Raw genomic sequence first — 22546 nt, 5'->3', positions numbered from 1 at the left:
ACAAATACAGGCCATTTACCATTTACCATTCTGATGGTTACTTTAACATGAAGAGAAATAAAGGACAGCTTGAGTAACTCAACTGTAAACATAAAGGAGCAAATATAAAACAACAGAGTATTGCAGAACATATATAATATTGTAGCTAAAGTCCCTTTAGCTGAAGAATTACTGACGTAGAACCTGAACTTTTATCACCTGGGAAGTGCTGACGTAGCAGAAAAACTGACCTGGTGTCTTGTCTCAAGGCTTACTTAACAAAAACTAAATAACTCAAAAACAAAAATCAGTTTCTTCAACTCAAAGAGGAAGTAAATGTCACAGAAAAACAATATATTTCTTACATTGCTATTATTATATTGCTTACTTTGGGTGTATGCGATTATGTATATATGATTATGAATTTAAGTAATACTTAAATTGCTAAAGACAAAAGACACCATACTTTTACATTTGCCTGCCACTTTCAGATAACCTATATCTCACTTGCTCCCAAATAGTAAATGTACATAATTATGTTCTCTGAAGTAAGTTGCTAAGTTGAGGCTTCTTCTGTTCAAATCTTGTAGCTAAATCTACTGAGATAATTGTGTGGAAATTACTGGCCTCAATAACATCCCGTGTGCCCACTTGACACATGTATAACTCCCCATATATGTGGTCCAGTTGCACAAAGGAAATCACAAGGGAATTACCCTGTCCCAACTACACGTTGGATTGTAATTTTCCCTTCACTATGGTGAAATTTTAGCATGTGGTGGGAGTTTGAGGAGGAAGACTACAGAGTTGCAATTACACCCACAAGAGAGGACAATATGCCAAGACAGTTGCAGGAGAGTGGCGGATGTGTAGGAAGAAATGGAGAGATTCAGCACTGGTGCCCAAAAGACTTGCTTCCCCAAGAACTCCAGCCTTTCTCAGCAATGACAAATGATTTGGTAATGGATGTATAACAGAGCCTAACTGCATGGAGTGATGGTTGAAACAGTGGGCTTCTCTCAGCTGCCAGCCAGTTTCCAAGAAGACTAAAGGCAGATAACCAAAGAGTCTTTTAATTAGTTTTGAAACTCAACTTTATTTCTTTAATTTGGTTTTTTTTTTTTATGGTGGTTGTGTTTTTACTTGTAGTTGGTGCAAGAGCATACATGTTCCCACAGAATGCTAACAAAACCAAATAAAAAAAAATGGAGTGGCAACAGTGGGAAGAATAAAGAAAGATACAAGACTACTGTTGGCACATATTTCCTGCACAGTGGTTTACAAGCTATGGTACTTTTTTAGGTTTGCTTCACTGATGCTTCTTATGTTTGTTAAAAGCATAATTACACATAATGGTAAATACAGCAATTGGACAGAAGCATTAAAGCCGATACATTTATATATTGTTTGGACATAAAAATAGTGTAAAAGATTGCCGATTCACAGGACTTTGCAAGCGAGGCACAGTGGTTTCTTGGGAGTCACAACCTTGTTATGGTGACAGTACTCTAATAACACTATGGAATAAAGTGATCAGAAACATTTTTTTAAAAAATCTACCAATATCAAGCAAACTTCAGTGAGGTTGAGAAGAGACTTATAGTTGGTATAAAACACGCTGCTCCAGGCTTTAAGGTAAGAAACATAAAAGACCAGCTAGTCACAGCTTAAGTTCATAAGGTCTTACTCGAACTGCCTCTGTGTGAGTTAAGTGTCTGACTGTTTGTCTGGGTATTGTCAAAGACAGGACGTAGGTCTGCTCTGCTCTCTTCGTTTAGCCTCCTAGGGAACTCCTGCTCTGCTCTTATCCACCAACCACAGCTGCTGAATTCATTTGAACTGCTTGTGCCTTTGTCCATTGTATCAGTTTGTGTGTGTGTGTGGTTTTTTTTGTGTGTATGTCTGTGCATGTTGTTTGTAGCCTGTGCTGTGTGTCCCGCTGTCAGTGGCCAGGCAAAGTGTGGGTGTAAGGTACATGGTGCTCAGGTTACTCATTTCTCTCTGCCACAGGACCCACTCTCTCTCACAGTTTAGCCAAAGAGAGAAGCCGTGTACAGAGGCAAGCAGGGGGACTATTTATAGATCACTTCTGGCCTACTTGGCAACAGGAAGGAGATGAAGACAAGGAAAGGAACTATGGAGGCCAAGGAGGAACAAAATAGAAACTAGAACGTCCAACTAGAGCAAAGTCATTTCTTTTGCTGTGGATGAACTTCAAGTTCCACTTTGCCACTCTCTGCTAAAAGTCAAAAAGTCGAAAAGTTTTCTCTGGACTTGTGAAACACACTGGGATATACAATACACATACTGATGAGGACAAAATTATTAGCCCCCTGTGAAATTTAAAGTTTTTGTTAAAATTTTTTTTAACAGAGTGTGGGATTTTCAACATAGCATTTCTAAACATACAAGTTTTCTTTAGAAAATCATTCTTTCAGAAAAAACAAAAATGACCAGGGTCAGCATTATATACTGACCTTTTTATCCACTCATAGACCAAACCACTGCTGTGCAATGATGTGCTTTAACTTTGTAATGCTCAAACCTTCTAAAATCAAGTTCAAACTGAAAGTTATCTAACACACAGTATAAAAACTTCAGAAAGGCTTTAAGCTCTTATGTCAGAAAACATCATGTCAAAAACAAAAGACATCGGTTTAAACTCGAGAAGAAGAATTGTTGATGTTTACAAATCAGGAAATGGATATACAAAGTTCCCAGTCTAAAAAACTGGAGTGAGAAGTACCATTAACAAATTCAGAGAGAGACACACAGTAAAGGAGTGGTAGAGAAAGGCCTGGAAGACTGAAGTATGCTAAGGACAACCTTGAGAAAGATTATGTATACTCTTATGTATGTATACTAAGTTCTAAGTATGTATGTATACTAAGTTCATCTTTTGGTCAGATGAGATGGGTCTGGGTTGTTGCTTTGTCTTTCAACACAACGACGAAACAAACACAAAGAAATGTCGCTCCTGGTGAAGAACTACATCTGTGAATTGAACTGAACACTAAGGTCCATGCCAGAAGACCATCAAATCTGGAGAATCTTGAGAGATCTGTCAAAGAAGAATGGGCTTTGCCCAGGAGGCATGTGTGGGACTTGGTACACAACTGACTTTTCGCATTGGGTGTGTGTGTGTGTATTGAATCTTAATAAAATAGGTGTTCATTATGCTCCTCAGTCATCACCTGGCTCTCCCCTTTCCCTTTTACAGCTCACAATATGTGCACACGCTCGTGTCAACAGTGGTCCTCCAAAGGACAATGCTGTACTGTATGATGTACTAACAACAGTTATGTTCACATGAGATTTTGTGGAAGAGATCTCCAAACCTTGGTGTGTTGTCAGTACCTCAAAAAGGTCTAAATGTGGAGATGACCTCAACTGCTATGTCTGTGATACAGCCCCCCTTTGACTGTAATTATGCAGCAAGCTGCTAAGGCCTTATAGGGAAGTCAGCTTTGAGATATTGCATCTTAATCTGCTGCAAGAATTTAGTCTTCAGGCCATAACTTATGGAAAAGGAAGCACAGAATTAATGTAAGTGGACATATTTTTTTTTGAAAATGAACAGTGTTTCTCTTTCCTGTTGTTTTCCTGCTTCAGTCACCACCAATGGCAAAGGAGACTAGAGCCAGACAAATGAGAAGAGAATAATGTTGAGGTGTATTCATATCAGTTTTAATGAATCTAAAGTAGTAAAGAAAATTGCAGTGTTACTTAACTAATCTCAGTTTGTGTTCAGGAAGATAGTAATAGAAAGTTGTTCAAGTGCTGCAGAGCTACAGAAGGACTTGAGTAATGATTTCACAATGTTAAGGATTCATCATTTCTAATAATCTATATTTTTGTTTCCCAACATCACATGCCTACTTCTTGCAGTATGACATAACCAGTCTGTGTGATGTTCATCCACAGTGAGCTTTTATTCTACAGCCGTGTTTTCTGTGTTTAAGTTGACACAGCTGGTGGGCAGGATGTCAGCTTCAGGCCTCCGTGTCTGTTTGTAATTCTCCCCTAAGAGAGCAGCTTTCCTTTGCTATAAATAGCCCTGCATGTGTGTGTGTGTGTGTGCACATTTCATTTTGTATGTGTGTGCACACATGTGTGTGTGTGGGGCCCACCTCTCCTCTGTGAGCCCAGAGAGAATGATGTCCTTCCATGCAGCATTTCCATCTGTGTGCGTACAGAGCTGCGAAGAAGGATTTGCCTCCTCCCTGATTTTTTTTTTTGCATATTTGTCACACTTACATGCTTCAGATTATCAAAGACACTTTAATATTAGACAAAGACAATCTGAGTAAATACAAAATGCAGTTTGTATTGCAGTTATCCAAACCCACCTGGCCCTGTGTAAAAAAGTTATTCCCCAGTAAACCTAATAACTGGTTGTGCTACCTTTGGGAGCAAGAACTTCAGTCAAGCGTTTGCGATATGTATGCAATTGTTTCCTAGTCCATTTCTTATTGTTGAATCATGAACACTGACCTTAACTGAGACAAGCGAGATCAGTGCAGTTCCTTAGATTTCTCCTGCATGAGTCATTGATGCCTCTCATCACAGTTCACTGGAGTACCAAAGCTTTAGAAACATCTTTGCAACCCTTTTCGGACTGATACATGTCTATAACATTTCTATAATATTTTTGTCATCAGTTCTTGAGTTTCTTTAGATCATAGCATGATGTGTTGATGTTTGAGATCTTTTAGCCTACTTCACCGTTTTAGAGAGATTCTTTTTAAGTGATTTGATATGTGAAAAAAGTAATTACATGAATTACTTTTTCAGGGCCAGGCAGACTTGGATTGGTTTTTGGCTTTAATAAATGAAGTCATCATTTAAAAAGTGTGTTTTCTATTTACTCTGGTTATTTTAGTTACTATTAATATTTGTTTGATGACCTGAAATGTGTGGGAAATGCAAAAAACAAGAAATTAGGAAGTGACAGTTTTTTTTCATAGCTTGTACTATATTGAGCCTTTTAAAAGCTCAACACTATAAAACCTAAGTACTGAGGACAAAGTGAAATATTCTGCTTGCTCAGGAAATTTGTTAGTCATGTGGAAGAAATGACTCAGTGAAGTTTCTATTATAAAACTGCTATTTAAAAAACATCAGAATTAAAACTAGCTGAGATGAGCAAACTGCATAATCTGCCCAAAACCTGTTCTATAAACATTTTTCAATGTTAGTAATGTTAGCGCCACTTTACCTCACTGGGATGGGCAAGTGCCCATATGGCTGAGAGTGGCTGGCCCGGGTTCGACCTGCGGCCCTTTACCACAAGTCTTCACCCCTCTCCACTTTCCTGTCAGTCTTCACTGTCCCTATCTAATAAGGCAAAAAACAACAAAAAAGTAAGGTTAAAGCTACAGATGCCTTACAAAGATAATGTAGATAACACATAATCTTAAAAATATCTGCAGTTAAAATTTCATATTAGCAAAGAAAGATTTGTGCTTCAGATTAGAACTGCTTTCAGTCTTCTTTAAAACTCATTACATGGGAAGTTATAGTAAGTTACAAAGCACTGTGGAACAATTAAAATATTATTAATATCAACAGAGAACTATGTTAAAACAGAATAAATATAAAGTTATTTTTAGGCCCCCAAGTCAATGATGAGATCCTCATTGTAAATGTAACTTAAAAAAAACAGAGATCCTGGAAAACATAGTCAAATCTTATTAAAAAATAACTTTCCCCCCCATAAGGTGACCTTCTAAAAGGATAAATCAGTGTCAGTTACCTAACACCTCATGGAAACTCTGACAAAATCTCTATCAAATATACGGGATTTGTATGACACCAGGCAATGGTAGGTGCTTCTTTTAGGCATTTAACAAAAAACCCTCCTTGACTCTGATATGGTATTCATGACTTGAGACTTGACTTTAAATAGATTTGAATAAACTTTAAATAAGTTGACTTATTTTTTCTTGTAATTAAATATTTGGATGATTTTAGAGGCTGTAATCCCAACAAAACCAAAACCCTTAGCTTGTTTTGTAGCTAAGGGTTATTCTAAAGTTCGCCAAAGTGCAATTAATGTTGATAGGAGGTTTGTAAATGTTTCATATTAGTACGTGGTATTGTAATGGTATTCCCATTAGTAAGTAAGTAAGTAAAATTTATTTATATAGCGCTTTTCGCAGATAAAAATCACATCATCTGCAACTCAAGTGAAGAAAAGAAGTCCGAGTTCATCAGCCTGCATGTGAATCTGTCCTAGTGCACAACAGCGAGTCCTCCGCCACGTCCCGAAAGACGTGGAGTTCCGATGACGGAGCAGCCAGCTGGGCAGATTTCCTTCAAGTGAATATAATCCATGCTTTGCTGCCACTCTCAGTTAAACACATGAAGTTTAGGGATTCCTTGATGAAGAGATCGCTTAAAATAAACAATTTGTTTGTAATTGAGCGAGCATTACATTACATTAGCTGTAATTAGCTCATTAATTGTCTCCAAATTGAAATAACAAGAAATAAGAAGGAATAAAAAATACTGGATCTTTTATAATACTTAGATTATCCTGGCTCATGCTTTCAAAATTTCTACTTTTATTTATGATAGTAACTCTTTTAATCTCACAGACCATGAGACTGCAACAGTTTCTGGAAATATAAAAATTTCCCAGCTTTTCGTGAGCATTTTTTTCTCTAAATGTAGAATACTTGAAAAAGTCCTAAGAAGACCGATTCCCTCCACTGCTATCAAGCTGGCCACACTTAAGCAGTCAGTGGGTTACTGTTCTTTCTATCTTTCCTTCTTTCTTTTCCCTTTAATCCTTCTTTCCTTTTACTTCTTTGTTTCCTCTGGGCCCAAGGCTTAGTGACTGATGTGTGTTTATAGCTCTTTACAGAAATGAGGAGTGGTGTGTGTGTAATGGGTTTCCTTTCTTCTCTACTTTTGTCCTATTCCTTGTCTCCCATGCATAAAATTGCTGTTCACATTCACACACATGCACACACGATCATAGACAGTAGGCACATTTTATCTAATCAGTTTCCTGTAGATAAATCAAAGAGTGCCTTCTACATTTGTAAAAGAGAGAGAGAGAGAGAGAAGGTCTGTGCTACTTTTTGACTGAAGGTTCCTCTGATATATATGTTTTATTTCTGTGATGTCTTTCTGTCTCCCTGCAGACAAGTATAAAGGAGGGATTGCTGTTGAAACAGACTAGCTCATTCCAGAGGTGGAAAAAGCGCTACTTCAAACTGAGAGGACGAACTCTCTACTACGCCAAAGATGCCAAGGTAGGTTTACTGAGTGTTTCCTCACATGGCGCACATGCTCTACTGGCCACTGGGGATGAATTGCTAATTGCTTTTACTGTTACTGTTATTCTAACGCCACAAATGACTGAGAAACACAGTCCGGCATTAAGGATGCAATGCGCTTATTTATTTTCTTAAGGAACTGCAGATAAGACAATAAATACCCATCTCATGTCTGTATGGTGAATACATATCTTGAAATTGCACCTGATTAGCTTAGCTTAGCATAAACGCTAGATACAGGAAGCCTTTGCTCTGTCCTCAAACCTCATTTGTTTAACCTGTGAAAAAATCAAAAGGGAGAAAAGACATTTTGCTGTTTTACAGGGGATTATGCACCATATTGTGTTTTGGCTTGGACCAGTCAGTCAGTCCTTTTACCTATAAAGACTTGCAGGTTAGCACTGCAAAGCACTTCACAGATGACTAACAAGCTGACAACAAGGCAGAGCAAAACCCCACCAAATAATAAAAATAAGCACTACTTCTTATAAATGAAAAACATAAAACATCCATCCATTCATCCATCTTCCACTTGTCCGGGGGCGGGTCACGGGGGCAGCAGCCCAAGCAGAGATCCCTCTCCCCAGCCACCTCCTTCAGCTTGTCCGGGGCAACACCAAGGCGTTCCCAGGCCAGCCGAGAGATATAATCTCTCCAGTGGGTCCTGGGTCTGCCCCAGGGCCTCCTTCTGGTGGGACATGCCCAGAACACCTCACCCAGGAGGCATCCTGGAGACATCTTTGTCAGATGCCTGAACCACCTCAGCTGGCTCCTTTCGATGTGGAGGAGCAGCGGCTCTACTCTGAGCCCCTCCCGGATGGCCGAACTTCTCACCCTATCTCTAAGGGAGAGGCCAGCCACCCTTCGGAGGAAGCCCATTTCCGCCGCTTGTATCTGCGATCTCGTTCTTTCGGTCACTACCCACAGCTTGTGACCATAGGTGAGGATAGGGATGTAGGTCGACAGTTAAATTGAGAGCTTCGCTTTTGCACTAAGCTCTCTCTTCACCACAACAGACCAGTACAGCGTCCACATCACTGCAGCTGCAGCACCAGTCCGTCTGTCGATCTCCCGCTCCCTTCTCCTGTCACAAGACCCCGAGATACTTAAACTCTTCCACTTGGGGCAAGGACTCGTCCCTGACCCAGAGTGGGCACTCCACCCTTTTCCGGCTGAGGACCATAAAACTTGATAAGATATAATATAACTATATTGATATTAGCTTATAACTACCCAGATAGCAAAATTGGTATGGCCCAGATCTGCCCACACAATGTGCTTACACATGGCCCACATACCGCAAAGAATGATGGCCCTTTGGTAGCCCAGATCTGGTTTGCCAGAGGTGGCCCACACATGGGCCAGCACAAAGCCAGTTGCAGACGCACTGCTGGCCCTGTGCTGGCCCAGAACAGTTTCAACTCTGGCCCCAGATGTCAGCCTAATGTGTACCTTAATCAAGCCATGTAATAACAACATGTGCCGGAACATAATAGTGCAAAAGTAACATGACAAAACTCTGTTCAGACAGTGATTGGACTGATTCTTATATAGCACTTTTCTACTCTCCCGGATTACTCTATACAACATTCACCCAATCACACACTTTCTCTAAACTGAGTGCTTCCTAACTACATTCATACACATTCACACTTTTGACATGCAGACTGGAAGAGCCAGGGATCCACTAACCTTCTAATCAGTAGGTGACCTGCTCTACCTTCTGAGCTACAGCCACCCAGTGGTAAACATGAGTAAACCCTCACTAGGTTTTGGATAAAGTGTTCACTCACAAACCTGTCAAACCTGCATTTGAAATGTTGGCTACCATAGCAGTATACAGGGTGGGCCATTTATATGGATACACCGTAATAACATGGGAATGGTTGGTGATATTAAAGTCCTGTTTGTGGCACATTAGTATATGTGAGGGGGCAAACTCCTCAAGATGGCTGGTGACCATGGTGGCCATTTAGAAGTCGGCCATCTTGGATACAACTTTTGTTTTTTCAATAGGAAGAGGGCCATGTGACACATCAAACTTATTGGTAATGTCACAAGAAAAATAATGGTGTGCTTGGTTTCAACGTAACTTTATTCTTTCATGAGTTATTTACAAGTTTCTGTCCACTTATAAAATGTGTTCAATGTGCTGCCCATTGTGTTGGATTGTCAATGCAACCCTCTTCTCCCACTCTTCACACACTGATAGCAACACTGCAGGAGAAATGCCAGCACAGGCATCCAGTATCCGTAGTTTCAGGTGCTGCACATCTCGTATTTTCACACCATAGACAATTGCCTTCAGATGAAAGATAAAAGTCTAAGGGGGTCAGATCGGGAGACCTTGGGGGCCATTCAACTGGCCCACGACGACCAATCCACTTTCCAGGAAACTGTTCATCTAGGAATGCTCGGACCTGGCACCCATAATGTGGTGGTGCACCATCTTGCTGGAAAAACTCAGGGAACGTGCCATCTTCAGTGCATAAAGAGGGAAACACATCATCATGTAGTCAAAGGAGCTTGCAAAGAAAAGCGTCTGGACTTCTTTAAGTTACTTGAAGACGTTTCACCTCTCATCCAAGAAGCTTCTTCACGGATGAGAGGTGAAACGTCTTCAAGTAACTTAAAGAAGTCCAGGCGCTTTTCTTTGCAAGCTCCTTTGACTACGATGACCTGGATGACTGAGAACCTTCACAGACACATCATCATGTAGCAATTTCAAACATCCAGTGGCCTTGAGGAAGAATGGACTCACTATCGTTGTACCCCATATACCACACCAAACAATCACTTTTGTTGTTCTAACAGTCTTGGAGGGATCCATCCAATGTGGGATAGCGTCAGACCAATAGCGGTGGTTTTGTTTGTTAACTTCACCATTCACATAAACGTTTGCCTCATCACTGAACAAAATCTTCTGCGTGAACTGAGGGTCCTGTTCCAATTTTTGTTTTGCCCATTCTGCAAATTCTGTGCACTGATCTGGGTCATCCTCGTTGAGATGCTGTCACGGTCTGCGGCGGGCGGACCGTGTGTGGGAGTGTGAGGTTCCAGGTGCAGACATAGACGAGGAGACAGTACTGAACTTGAAACGAAAAGCGAGCCTTTATTTGGGCTGATTAACGTGGCAAACAACAGAAAGCACAGAGGCAAAACTAAACTAGAAGCTGAACTGGGAAAATTAAGAACTGACACTAAACTCAGACAGCAGGGAAAGCGAAGACAGGGTGACAACGATGCATATGGGAGACTACTACACTCTAAAAAATATTTTGTTGCCTCAACTTAAAAAAGTAAGGTAACAATTTCCACTCAGCTTTTTAAGTTACAAATTTTGCATATTATTAAGTAAATTCAGCAAGTAATTTTTAGGTTTGGCTAACTCAACTTGTTTAACAAACCAACATGATTTACCTTGACCTCCACAAGCATAATTAAGTTTATTCAACCTAATATTAATTTAAAATTTCTGGTAAAATTAAGTTGAGAAATTACATTAGTTGAGTTACACCAACAAACTTTTTTACATATATCCTACTCACAATTATCCATGCCAATTAGTTTAGGTTTCTATAGTAGCTTTTCTAAAATCACACAAAGCCATTTCACTTATTCCAATTGATTATTTTATTACAAAACATTTTCAAAGTAATACACTTCTGTGTCAATACAACATAAATGAAACATTACAGCAGCCCTTTAATTATAAATGACTAAGAAAAAAAAAAAAGTACTTCATGTACATTAACATTAACTTAAATTGGTATCAACTTGTTCAACTTGTCGCAGAATCAAGGAAATGACAAAAGATTTTAATGTTCAACAACGGAACAATCCAAAGCTAAGATTATATGTATTACAAACTTTTCTCAAAACTACACTCATCTAGGACTGCATACAAAAACGTAAGAGGCACATCGGAATACTACAGTCCAATTCACATTCGTTTCATGACAGAAGTTTGCACTTAACAGACATTACCCGTGGACTGGTTTAAGCCCATCAAGTTCCAGAAATACCTCTAGAGTGTTCTTTACTTGCTTTGGGTAGCTCAGATTGAGAGTGTATATAAGCCCCATCATTAAGGCACCCACTCTGGGCACATCAAGGTCTTCCAGGACTGCGGTTCCTTCAATCACAATTTTAGCGACAGCTTTGAGAGACACTGCTGCACGTCTGGTGACTACAATCTTTACCACTTCTTCTGGGAACTGTTGTTCACCATCCTGGCAAGTAGGTAGTTTAAATGGAAACATGTCAGCATTTTATGTGCCATTTAAAAATAAAACACAAAAGAATGCGAGATTCACCTACCAGCTGTTCTCTGAAGAGATCCTCTTCCTTCTCTTTCAGATACACCTTCAGGCAACGGATTGCGACCTCTCTCTTCATTTCCACTGAACTCTGGAGAATAAAAAAAGCAAAACAAAACTTAAACTTACAGTTTATTAGGTGAAAAGTCAAAACTATTACATTTATGTGACTTGCATTGTGCCAAATATTGATTTTAAATATGTTTTTAAAAGAAATAAAGATTTAATCTTTGTAACTTCAATTTAAACTGTTACACACTGGCCTGCTTTAAATGCCCACTTTGCTAGCAATAGGATAAAGTGAGTAAAAGTAAATGTAACCTAAATTTCATCAACAGCACAATTGTGCTTTTGATGAATAGGACCTGAATCAGAGGATGACATGAACTATAACTGTAACTGTAACAACTAATTCATCAATACACCTGCGAGGTACATTATATATACTTTCCAGTTTTAGTAGTAGGTGGGCTAAATGTTTCTCAATTAAATTAGGCAATTCACCAATTTCTTCATCCTCTTCATTTGCTACATCTTCACACAATGGATTTTCATTATGTTCCTCAAGAGGATCATCTCCTGCATTCAAACGACTGACACACCTCTGTATCAGCTCAGGCTTGAAGTCATCCAATGAGTGAGGAGTGTGTTTTCGGTTCCTATGAGAAGCATATGTTCAAATGAGCAGTTACAATCCCAGTACAGGCAAGGCATAAACAGTCCACCATGGCTATGTTTAAGCCTGTAATGCTTTAAGAGCTCATTCCTTCTTGATGTTTCAAACTTGCAAATTTTGCAAGTCCAATGCATTTTGAAATTTACTGCAACCTTTTGTAATGCAAAGAATTATTGAAGCTTTTGAGTTAACAAGCTATTTTAAGTATAAAACCTTCTCTAAAACACTACAATGCAACACTGAAAAAGATTAATCATAAAGACTGAACAAAATTGAATTTTAAAATTGACATCTACAGACTGCAGTTTAAACTTGTAATAAGGTGTCAAATCCAAATGTGTAAGAGAAATTTCTTTTAAACTATTTAAATACCACTGTGGACATGCCACAATCCCACACTTTATATTATGCTTACAATTACAGAAAGCAAATGCAAGTCGTATGCACACACACACACACACACAATATTGTTTTTTGGTTTTTTTTTGCTAGGTCAACCAACTTTAACCTCAGGCAGAATTCCCAGTCGAGCTTAGAACATCAACACAATTGATAGAAATACTTTTAGTCAGGGATAAATTCACCACATTTTACTCTGTCAGTAATTAGTTACCTCACCCGAGACCATCTTGTGGAAACACGAATTTACTCTGACACCATGATAAAAATGCAGGCAGCTACTGACCGGTTAATTTGAACATATACGGGTTCAAATTGAACATGCTCTGCTGTCGGCATGGTCTATCAGCTAACCAAATGTACCCTGACAAGTGACATGTTTTAATTGTATCTGTACTCTTTTATTTGTGAGGAACGTTTGCTAGCTAAAAGAAACGGCTAGCTAAACTTAAAAAAAAAAAACAACAACTCTACTCTGCTAAATTACGATTAAAACCATCAAATTTCAGTTTTTTTTAAATATGACATTTTAAAGTGTACAAATATAACTTGTAATTCATCTATTTAGAATTCAGTACTTACTTAACTCACCGAACACAGTCTAGGGCAAACACACCTCTTCTCCCACGAAGCCGCAAGAATCCAGAAACTGTTGCGCACGATACGAACATATGCTACGGGGTTGCCCTCATCTGTCTGAATGGTCTCAATTCAAACAGGAAGGATGTTGAAACTCATTTTTACATGTTACACAAACTTAATATTTTCTGTTGTTGATTGATGACAAAAGTATTTTATTCAATATACTCAAACATTTAAGTTAAGGAGCTGTTTTTTAATTTTTGTGTTGCACTGACTTCTAACATTGATTATTCAACTCACTGAAACGTGTACATGTAGACAACTTACTTTTTTTAGCAGAAAAATGCTTTTTTGTTAAGTTCTACCGACAAACACAACGAATATTTTTTAGAGTGTATGAACCGGACTCTGTGCTGGAACAACAAAGAACTATGAAACATATACACGTAAGAAACATGACCAGCACAGAGTCCTGAAACCTGGCGTAACATGGGGGGAAGTTGAACAGACGACGCGGCGACGAACAAAGGAAGACTGAGGACTTAAATACACACATGAGGTGATCAGGGGAAGTGGAGACACATGAGAACACAGCTGACTAGAAGGAAACATAATGACAATACAGGGGAGAGTAACACTAACTACAATGAACAAAGAACACCATACTCTTTCAAAATAAAACAGGAAACACAGAGACATAGACATGGAGATAGAACATGAACTTAACCTAACCAGAGACATGAAACATGACAGGTAGACACACGGACCAGGGAGAGATGACAAAAGGGACTAAGAAACCAAGGACTAAACTGCAAACTAGAAAACAACTAGATGCGTTAAACTACACATGTGGATACAACAATATGCATTAGAACTTAAACCCTGGGCCTCATGGCCCAGTACCGTGACAGATGCTGCAGTAGCTGGAGTTTGTAAGGGTGCCATTTGTGAGTAGCTAATATCTGCAGAAGGGATGTTTGACTAATGCCACTCTCCAGTGACATGCGGCGAGTGCTATGCTGTGGGCTCTTGCTGAATGAAGCTAGGACAGCCACTGATGTTTCTTCATTAGTGACAGTTTTCTTGCGTCCACATTTTGGCAAATCCAACACTGAACCAGCTTCACGAAACTTAGCAAGCAGTTTGCTAACTGTAGCATGGGAGATGGGTGGTCTCGTAGGGTGTCTTGCATTGAAATCTGCTGCATTGACCCGGTTACTGCGTTCACCAGATATCAACACAATTTCGATCCGCTCCTCACGTGTTAACCTCTTTGACATGTCAATGGCTGTGAACAAAGAGAAACTTGTAAATAACTCATGAAAGAATAAAGTTACGTTGAAACCAAGCACACCATTGTTTTCTTGTGACATTACCATTAAGTTTGATGTGTCACATGGCCCTCTTCCTATTGAAAAAACAAAAGTTGTATCCAAGATGGCCGACTTCTAAATGGCCACCATGGTCACCACCCATCTTGAGGAGTTTGCCCCCTCACATATACTAATGCGCCACAAACAGGACTTTAATATCACCAACCATTCCCATGTTATTACGGTGTATCCATATAAATGGCCCACCCTGTAGTATTGCAGCATGGCATTTGGGTCTTCTAACTAAAATAGGAAAATAGAAACATAAATAGTGCCATCATTGCCAGAGCTGGCCCACATCTGGTTCACATACACCCTACCATGACACCAGTCAGTCAGAAGTGCGAGCTTGATGCCGGATCAGGGCCAGACCTGTTTTCTATGAGCGTGGGCCACATAAACCAAACCACAGTTGGGCCACATGTGGCATGCCATCACATAAACAGGGCCATCTACGCCAGGCCTGGCCCATATCTTACCATGCCAGAAGTCAGCTAGCAGGCCCGGCTTGACACCAGATCCGGGCCAGACCTGTCTGCTATGTGGGTATGTATGTCAAAATGTATGTCATAATTAATAAGAGCTAAAAACAGTAATATAATAATTAGGGCTGCCACGATTAGTCGACTAGTCACGATTACGTCGACTATCAAAATCGTCGACGACTGATTTAATAGTCGACGCGTCGTTTGAAGCTTTGTAAGATCCCAAAAGACGCAGGAATAAGTAGTAGGATTTAAGAGTGTAATAACGGACTGAAACAGAAGATGGCAGCACTGCATGTACAAGGATGCCAGCTGCCGTTAAACCCCGAAGAAGAAGAAGAAGAAGCTGTGTCCCAGAATTCATAGCGCAGCCCAGCTCAGTTTCCAACAATGGCGGCAGCTAGTTAGTTTTAATATTACTCTTATTATTCTTTCTGGGTCACAAAATAAACGTTTAACATATTTTCAGGCGAGAATGTAGCTGTGTAAACCTCAAATATCTGCTCAGTTTATCAAGACACCACATGTTTTCAAAAGCGCTCCTACGTTTTCGGAGACGTCTGTTACCCACTAGCTCGATAGCGAGCCGGGGGCAAGGCTCACTAGAGCTGTGAGAACACTGGACTCCTGGCAAATCGTTTTCAAACCCACCGCCGTCTTTCGCTACTCAGGTTAAACATATTTAAGTCACTTAGATCAGCGGTCCCCAACCCCCGGGCCTCGGACCGGTACCGGTCCGTGAGTCGTTTGGTACCGGGCCGCGAGAGTTGAGGCTCAGGTGTGAAATGTATAGTTTTCAGGGTTTTTATCGGTTTTCAGCGTTATTTTTTTTATCGTTTTTATCGTTTACTCGGTTTTCCTGGGTCTTTTCACGTGTGTTATGAATAAATCTTCTTTTTTTCGTTACCGGTACTAGTTTTATTTTGTTGTATTTATCCGCGACACATTAAAGGCCGGTCCGTGAAAATATTGTCGGGCATAAACCGGTCCGTGGCGCAAAAAAGGTTGGGGACCGCTGACTTAGATAACTTCAAAATGTTATTGTTTGGCTTTTTTTTTTGTATTTTATTTGTTCCTGAGTAAATCGGTTTGGCTGAGATTAAAGTTATAGTTTTTACACAGCTGAATAAACCTCAAGCAGAAAACTGATTATCAGAAGTATGAGATGCTCGAGAATATACTCGGGTGTCCCGTTATATTTTAGATAGCAAGGAGTTTATTAAACTTCACCGAAACAATCTGCAGATTTCATTAAAATTTAATAAACTATCATTTTGTCTTTATTTTTAGTTAGCACATACCTTAAACACTTAAAGCTGTAAGCTAATGATAGTTATATAAGAGCAGATGCTGCTGGTGCAATAAGCTGTACGTTTTACGTCTAATGGATGATGATCTGATTAGTCGACTAATCGCAAAAATAATCGGTGACTAGTCGACTATCAAAATAATCGTTTGTGGCAGCCCTAATAATAATTAATAGTGGTAAAAGTACATTGAAAGGACAAAGTATCATAATTTAAAATGTACATAAATAGGTCTTATTTATTGAATTAAATGATGCAATATGGGCCGAAAAGTCAAATAATTATAAAAACCAAAAGCATAAAATAGCATAAAGTCATTTCTATAAAGCATGGTCTATGAAAAGCCTGGTTGAAACGGCTGGTTCTAAGTTTAATGATTTCAGTATTTATTGCTGCTGTCAGCTCCTCCTGCAGCCTGCACCAGCGGCTTGGAGCATTAAAGCCAAAAGGTATCGCCAAATTAATGTTATGGTCCTACACTTTGGAATAGTTAGAAAATTTGAGCTGGAATACCAGACAGGTGTGCAAGTGAGAAAATGTAAATGGCCTGTATTTGTATAGCACTTTACTTAGTCCCCAAGGTCCCCAAAGCGCTTTACACTACATTCAGTCATCCACCCATTCACACATTGGTGTGATGGCAAGCTACATTGTAGCCACAGCCACCCTGGGGCGCACTGACAGAGGCGAGGCTGCCGGTCACTGGCGCCACCAGGCCCTCTGACCACCACCAGCAGGCAACGGGTGAAGTGTCTTGCCCAAGGACACAACGACCGAGACTGTCGGAGCCGGGGCTCGAATCGGCAACCTTCCGATTACAAGACGAACTGCCAACTCTTGAGCCACGCTCACCCCATGTAATGTAGTGCTTTAAAAACAAGTAAACTTTAACATGATACAGAAGGCAGGGCGGTTTAAAATCAGGTGCAATGTATCATCTCCTTGATCAAGCTCTCTGGACACAGTTCTGAATGGGACTTGTCACATCCTGGAGCCTCTGGTGGTTGCTTAGCAAGGAGTCCCACCCTGGTGATACACTGTGTTAATTACTGAGCTTTATGAGGTGTGTTTTGTTACCTTTGGACAGAGCCAGGATAGCTGCTTTCTCTCTGTTTTCAGTCTTTATGCTAGGCTAAGCTAAGCCAGCGGCTGTTCATATTTATGTACCAGTATGAGAAGGATACTGTTATTCAGTGTTTAATTATTACTTTTATTTACATCCCTGCTCTCATTTTTGACCTATCAAATTCTGTTAGATCAGTTATTTCTCTACCTGTAAGCACTTCAATTAATTTTCCATTAATGTGTTTAATTTTCCTCTAAACATTTATTTTATTTTAAGGAGATCTTAACCTTTTAACCTTTGATATTCTGACTCTTGTTGACATTTGTTTCCCATTTACCTCTAATCTAACCTCCTCGGTCTGGAACTTGTGTGTGTATGTGCACCTCTGTGTGTATGCGTTTGTCTGCACTCGCACTAGTCTGGCAGTGCCTTGGCACACTGGCAGGAGCGGGCGCTACGCAGAGTGTCCAGGAGTCGCGTGTGCTGGCGAGTTCTGTCCGTGTGCTGGACGGGCGCACGACACTCCCCCCCACCCCTGGGTGCCAGCGGATCTGAGGAAGGCCTAGTGAGAATTCGGGTCAGCACAGCACAGCCAGGGGCCAGACCACCAGGACAGCTTAACCACTTACCAGTATAAAACAGTGCTGCATTCATGCCATATTGCTTTAAAGGCTCAAGATGGATTGAATATCCTCTATTATTTTTTCTTGAGTCACTTTAAATTTTTGCTGACACAAAATAATGATTTGGGTGGGATATTTTATGGATAAAATAAGATGAAAAAAATTCTTCCCATCAACAATGCAGCAAAGGAGGTTGCAAGAACTCACTACTATATGACATGAATGTGCTTTATATAATCTGAGGTTGGGCAGAGACTGTAAAGCCACGCCTAGTTTAGCCTGTTAATTAAAGTTAGTTATAGCCCTAACTAGGGCTATATATAAGTTATCGTCAGTGAGGAGTGTGGCTTTCATTGCTTTACAGTGTGTTATTTGTCATGCCTTGAGTGTCTTGATGGCTGTGCTGGAAGAAGGAAAAATAAGTTAAACTTAAAGGTGACCTGTTATGGATTTCCTTATTTCCTGAGTCAAGTAAACATTTATTCATACAGCACCTTTGAACACTTTTCACAAAAAGTTTCACAACCCAAATACTAAAAACATGACAGCAAAAAATTCATCTCAGATTTAACTGCTTTTTAAGAGAAGATCAAATCCAAAAAGCTCAACATCAGAAGATCCAGAGTCTAGAATCCACTTCTCCCAAAGCCCTGTCATCTTTAGTTCTCAGCCTCGTGTGATGCACAGCCAGCAGGTCCTGATCACAGGACTTTGGCTATGTGTCAAGCCAAATGCATGCCGAGTTTAAAAGGATCAATAATACTGGTAAAACTTCTAGCGAAGAGGTCAGAGTGATTCATCAAATTTTCATGTTAAAATCACCAACTATAACCAATCTGGACAACTTCATAGTAGAGGAAAAAATAAAATTCCAGAATTATTTACTGATGGGAGTGTGTCTAAGTCATACTGCCTGGTTTCAGTAGGTAAAGTAGTCAATTATTTAACATGAAGTTTTTTGTAGTCAAAGACTTAAATAGAGCCACGCTCCACGAGGTGGTAGTCTGAAACGGCCTGATTTGGAGAGAATAGGAACTGAAGGTTTGACACATTATGCTTGTAAAGTCCACTCACCAAGGGGAAACACGGCAAAGCATCTGGAATGTCTGGAAGAACACTCCTGAGGCAAGAAGGCCTCATAAATCCAGGCTTTGTGTATTCAAGCAAGGATGAGGAAGGAAAATCAACTCTAAAGAAAGTGTATGAGCACAGCTAATCAGAAAACAGCAACATTGTTTACCAGCCACTCCCACAATGAGCTGAGTGTCACCTGGACCCCTGCTCTTCTCCCTGTCCTGCTTGTGGTCTGCACGAACCCAAGAGAAGACAGCTAAGGATACCAGACAAGTACCCAGGAGGACAAGGCATCTGGATCCATCATAGATAATCCAAGAGATAGAAGCATAAGCATGAGCAACTGAAGCATCATTAAAAAAAAAGGACAAACAACATAATGGTAAAACAGCTCTTAAAAGAGTATAATTTCCATATTAGGTTTGTTGTTATTATGTTAACCATGATTTATAATGACATCATCATATGAGCCAAAAGCTCATGTTTTCAGGATGCTTTGATGCTCCATTTCACACTCTCTTTTTTGACTCTGTATTATGTCAGTTCCTCCGGCGGTGGCTCCAAAGTGAGTCAATCCCCATAGACTGCCATGTTAAAATTCTGAACTGGCAGAGTTGCTTTAAATCACAGGTGTGCTCACACAGGTAGCTGCAGCTGATATTTGTCTTTTCAACGTCACCTCCACCACTATGAGATGCTGACATGGACTCGTGCTTTTATTGAACTTGTTTGAACGTTGCACCCCTACCACTTGTAAATGCAACGTGCTAACCAACTGTACATTTGCTGATAAATCCATCCTCTGGACTAAATTTGGTCACTTTTGGCGCTAAAAATATGATGGTAGTATACTTAACATTGAAGTTTCAAACGCAGAATCCAAAGCCAACAGCTCATGACTCAGTAGCTACTTCTGTTTTTTATATGCTGTCTATGGGATTTCCTTAATATGGCTGTGCACATATGCCCCACCCATCTGTTGTTTAATAATGTGTTCCAGATTAAGTCAGAAGTCAGAATTTCTGAGTTCCCAGTTGGAATTTTTTTCTGGAATGCTCCCTCAACTTTAATATCCAACTTGGAAAGTCAGAGCAACCCCAGCCAAACCCAAGTAATAATCTAAGATGTTGCCAGTGAAGGTAAACAGTACTAAAGCTGTGAAACTTTTGATCTCTTCTGCCACTGTTGTGCATTTGTGACTTGCTAAATAAGCTATGCACAGACACACTGACTCTACCCATGAATGCACTGTGGCTGAGTTTTAAGTGCAAAACAACAAGTTCAGAATATTGGGTTGGAAATAAGCATAACAGGTTCCATTTAATAATCCAAAATGTTAAAGTAAGTATGTTCTTTGTGTCACAGCCAGACAAGATGTTCTTATCTATAAATAAGTGCTCATTGTCCCCTACATGTCCATCACTACACTCTGGTGTTTCCAAGGTTGCCTGGCTGGCTGTGCTGCCCTGTGCTTAAGAAGCCTGGCCTCCTCATTGATCCATCCGTAAGGCCACATCTCAGCATCACATTTTGTCAAACAAGCTATGCTCCTCTCCTTGGATGGCTTATTTAATGCACCCTAGAGGACACCAGAGCCTCTGTATGAAGTGAACTCATACACAGAATGATCAGCAAGACAGGTGGAAAAAAATACCAATTACAAACAAAATTATCCCAAAAAGTGACAAAAACACAATTACATTAAAGATCCAGAATGAGCACAAAGAGAGACAAAATGCGACAGTCGTTAGTTTTTGGTTTGTTTTTGGTTTGGACTCATAGTCCTGATTTGAAGACTGAAAACATCATCAGAGTTAAAAGTTAAGTGAGTCATAGGTAGATTTCTGGATTGCGTGCTAGATTAAACAATCAGTTATGAAACAATCTGTAAGTCATTACATGACCTGCTGTGAGAAGGACAGGGTACAGGGATTGGAGGCTTGTTGAGGCTGCTGAGATGCTGCCACTGAGCAAAGCTCTGGATCTATGGGTAACAGAGGATGCTCGCCTTTGTCCACCATTCACTGTCGGCTTTCATTACAGCTTACCTCAAGACAGTTAGGTACACAAAGTTGCGTTTGTGTGTGTTAGCATGTGTATTGGGATGGTGTTGTGAATGTGAGAGAGGGAGAAAGAGTATGTCAACAAAACACGCACACACAAACATTCGGTACACACACGTGATGTAAAGGGAGAGCAGCGCAGAGTGCTGTGACAGGGGGACAGTATTTGTGTTGGCATGCCATTCACACTTAGGTCGCATGCATTTGTAGGCATATGTGTAAATGCTGTCACACACACCCACACAGTAAGCCTTGGCTAGTAGCCCTCTCCAGCCAGGCCCGTGGAGTGTTGTTAGCTGGGCATTCCCTCTGACAGCTGCAGCAAGTCACTCCTCCCACACACACACACACACACACACACACGCAGTCAGAGGGCATTCCTTTGACGCCATTGGTTTTTGGCCTGTGGCTCTTTAAGAGCTCAGCTGCATGCCTTACACATCACAGCTCTGTTAGGATATCATGTTCCTGTTTGCAGACTCTGGCTCTCCTCTCCGTCTGGCTCCAGCTCCTCTACCACACAGAAATTCAATAAAGCACATTAACATCAACCATCATGTCATTCATACAATTTTCATTTAGGTGGAGAAAGGAAAACACAAGAGGGAAAGCCTGTTGATAGCCTCATACTGTATCTGTGTTGTGGTGATGTGTTTCCAGGGACATGAAAAGAAACTGAGTTAACTTTATGGGTCCCAGAAAAATTAGGCTTATTGTTTGACCATAAGCCTTTTCCCTGTTCAGAATCGCTCACATTGCATTTTATTGCATAAAATGCAATAAAATAAACTTATAAAAATCTACACAATAACTAAAAAGTCCACCTTAATAACATTTTAGTTTACTGGAAACATCTGTATCACATCTGTAGACTAATTACTGTCTAAACCAGTATATGGTGCACACTATACCAGTGACTTTCTTGTTCTAAATGTAAAAAAGAAAAATCCAGATTATGCTATATAGGTCATTTTAAATTATTTTAAACAAAAAATTATACCAGAAATAGACGAGCTAAATGCAATAAACATGAATGTTGGTCAAATATCCTAACCCTCAAAAGTTAGCTTAATGCTTTTACAGTAGATACCACGCCTTGCTGGTAGTTGAAGTGTGTGAACTGATCCAAACTTTTCTTCTAGTAACTAAATAAAGCCATTTTACATCTTTGTCATTCTTCCAGTTAGTATAGAGCAAACTGAGTAAATGTTTGGTAAATGTAAGCTGCAAATGTTATCTTAAGATTTGAAGAGTCCTCAGTTTTGAAAACAGAAGAGCGTTTTTTGGTCCACCAAAAGTAATGGATCACTCCCG

At 40.0% G+C, this 22546-nt stretch overlaps 1 protein-coding gene across 8 annotated transcripts in view; it reads left to right on the top strand.

Moving 5' to 3' along the window:
- The window catches only part of dgkh (diacylglycerol kinase, eta), an 85590-nt gene that overhangs the window by 5531 nt on the left and 57513 nt on the right, over positions 1 to 22546 (top strand). For 6 of the 8 annotated variants that reach the window (XM_084907743.1, XM_084907742.1, XM_084907739.1 and 3 more), the window contains 2 exons: positions 7131 to 7241; positions 17891 to 18049. In XM_084907743.1, the coding sequence (XP_084763869.1) occupies positions 7131 to 7241; positions 17891 to 18049 (270 nt within the window). The remainder of the gene's footprint in view (positions 1 to 7130; positions 7242 to 17890; positions 18050 to 22546) is intronic. The other 2 variants (XM_084907748.1, XM_084907741.1) reach the window with 1 other exon arrangement.

The sequence above is a fragment of the Perissodus microlepis genome, chromosome 16, assembly GCF_051167445.1.
Source record: "Perissodus microlepis isolate ML-2025 ecotype Zambia chromosome 16, ASM5116744v1, whole genome shotgun sequence".
NCBI classification, from domain to species: domain Eukaryota; kingdom Metazoa; phylum Chordata; class Actinopteri; order Cichliformes; family Cichlidae; genus Perissodus; species Perissodus microlepis.
The sequence above is the reverse complement of the archived record's forward strand: the minus strand, read 5'-3'. Positions and strand labels throughout refer to the sequence as shown.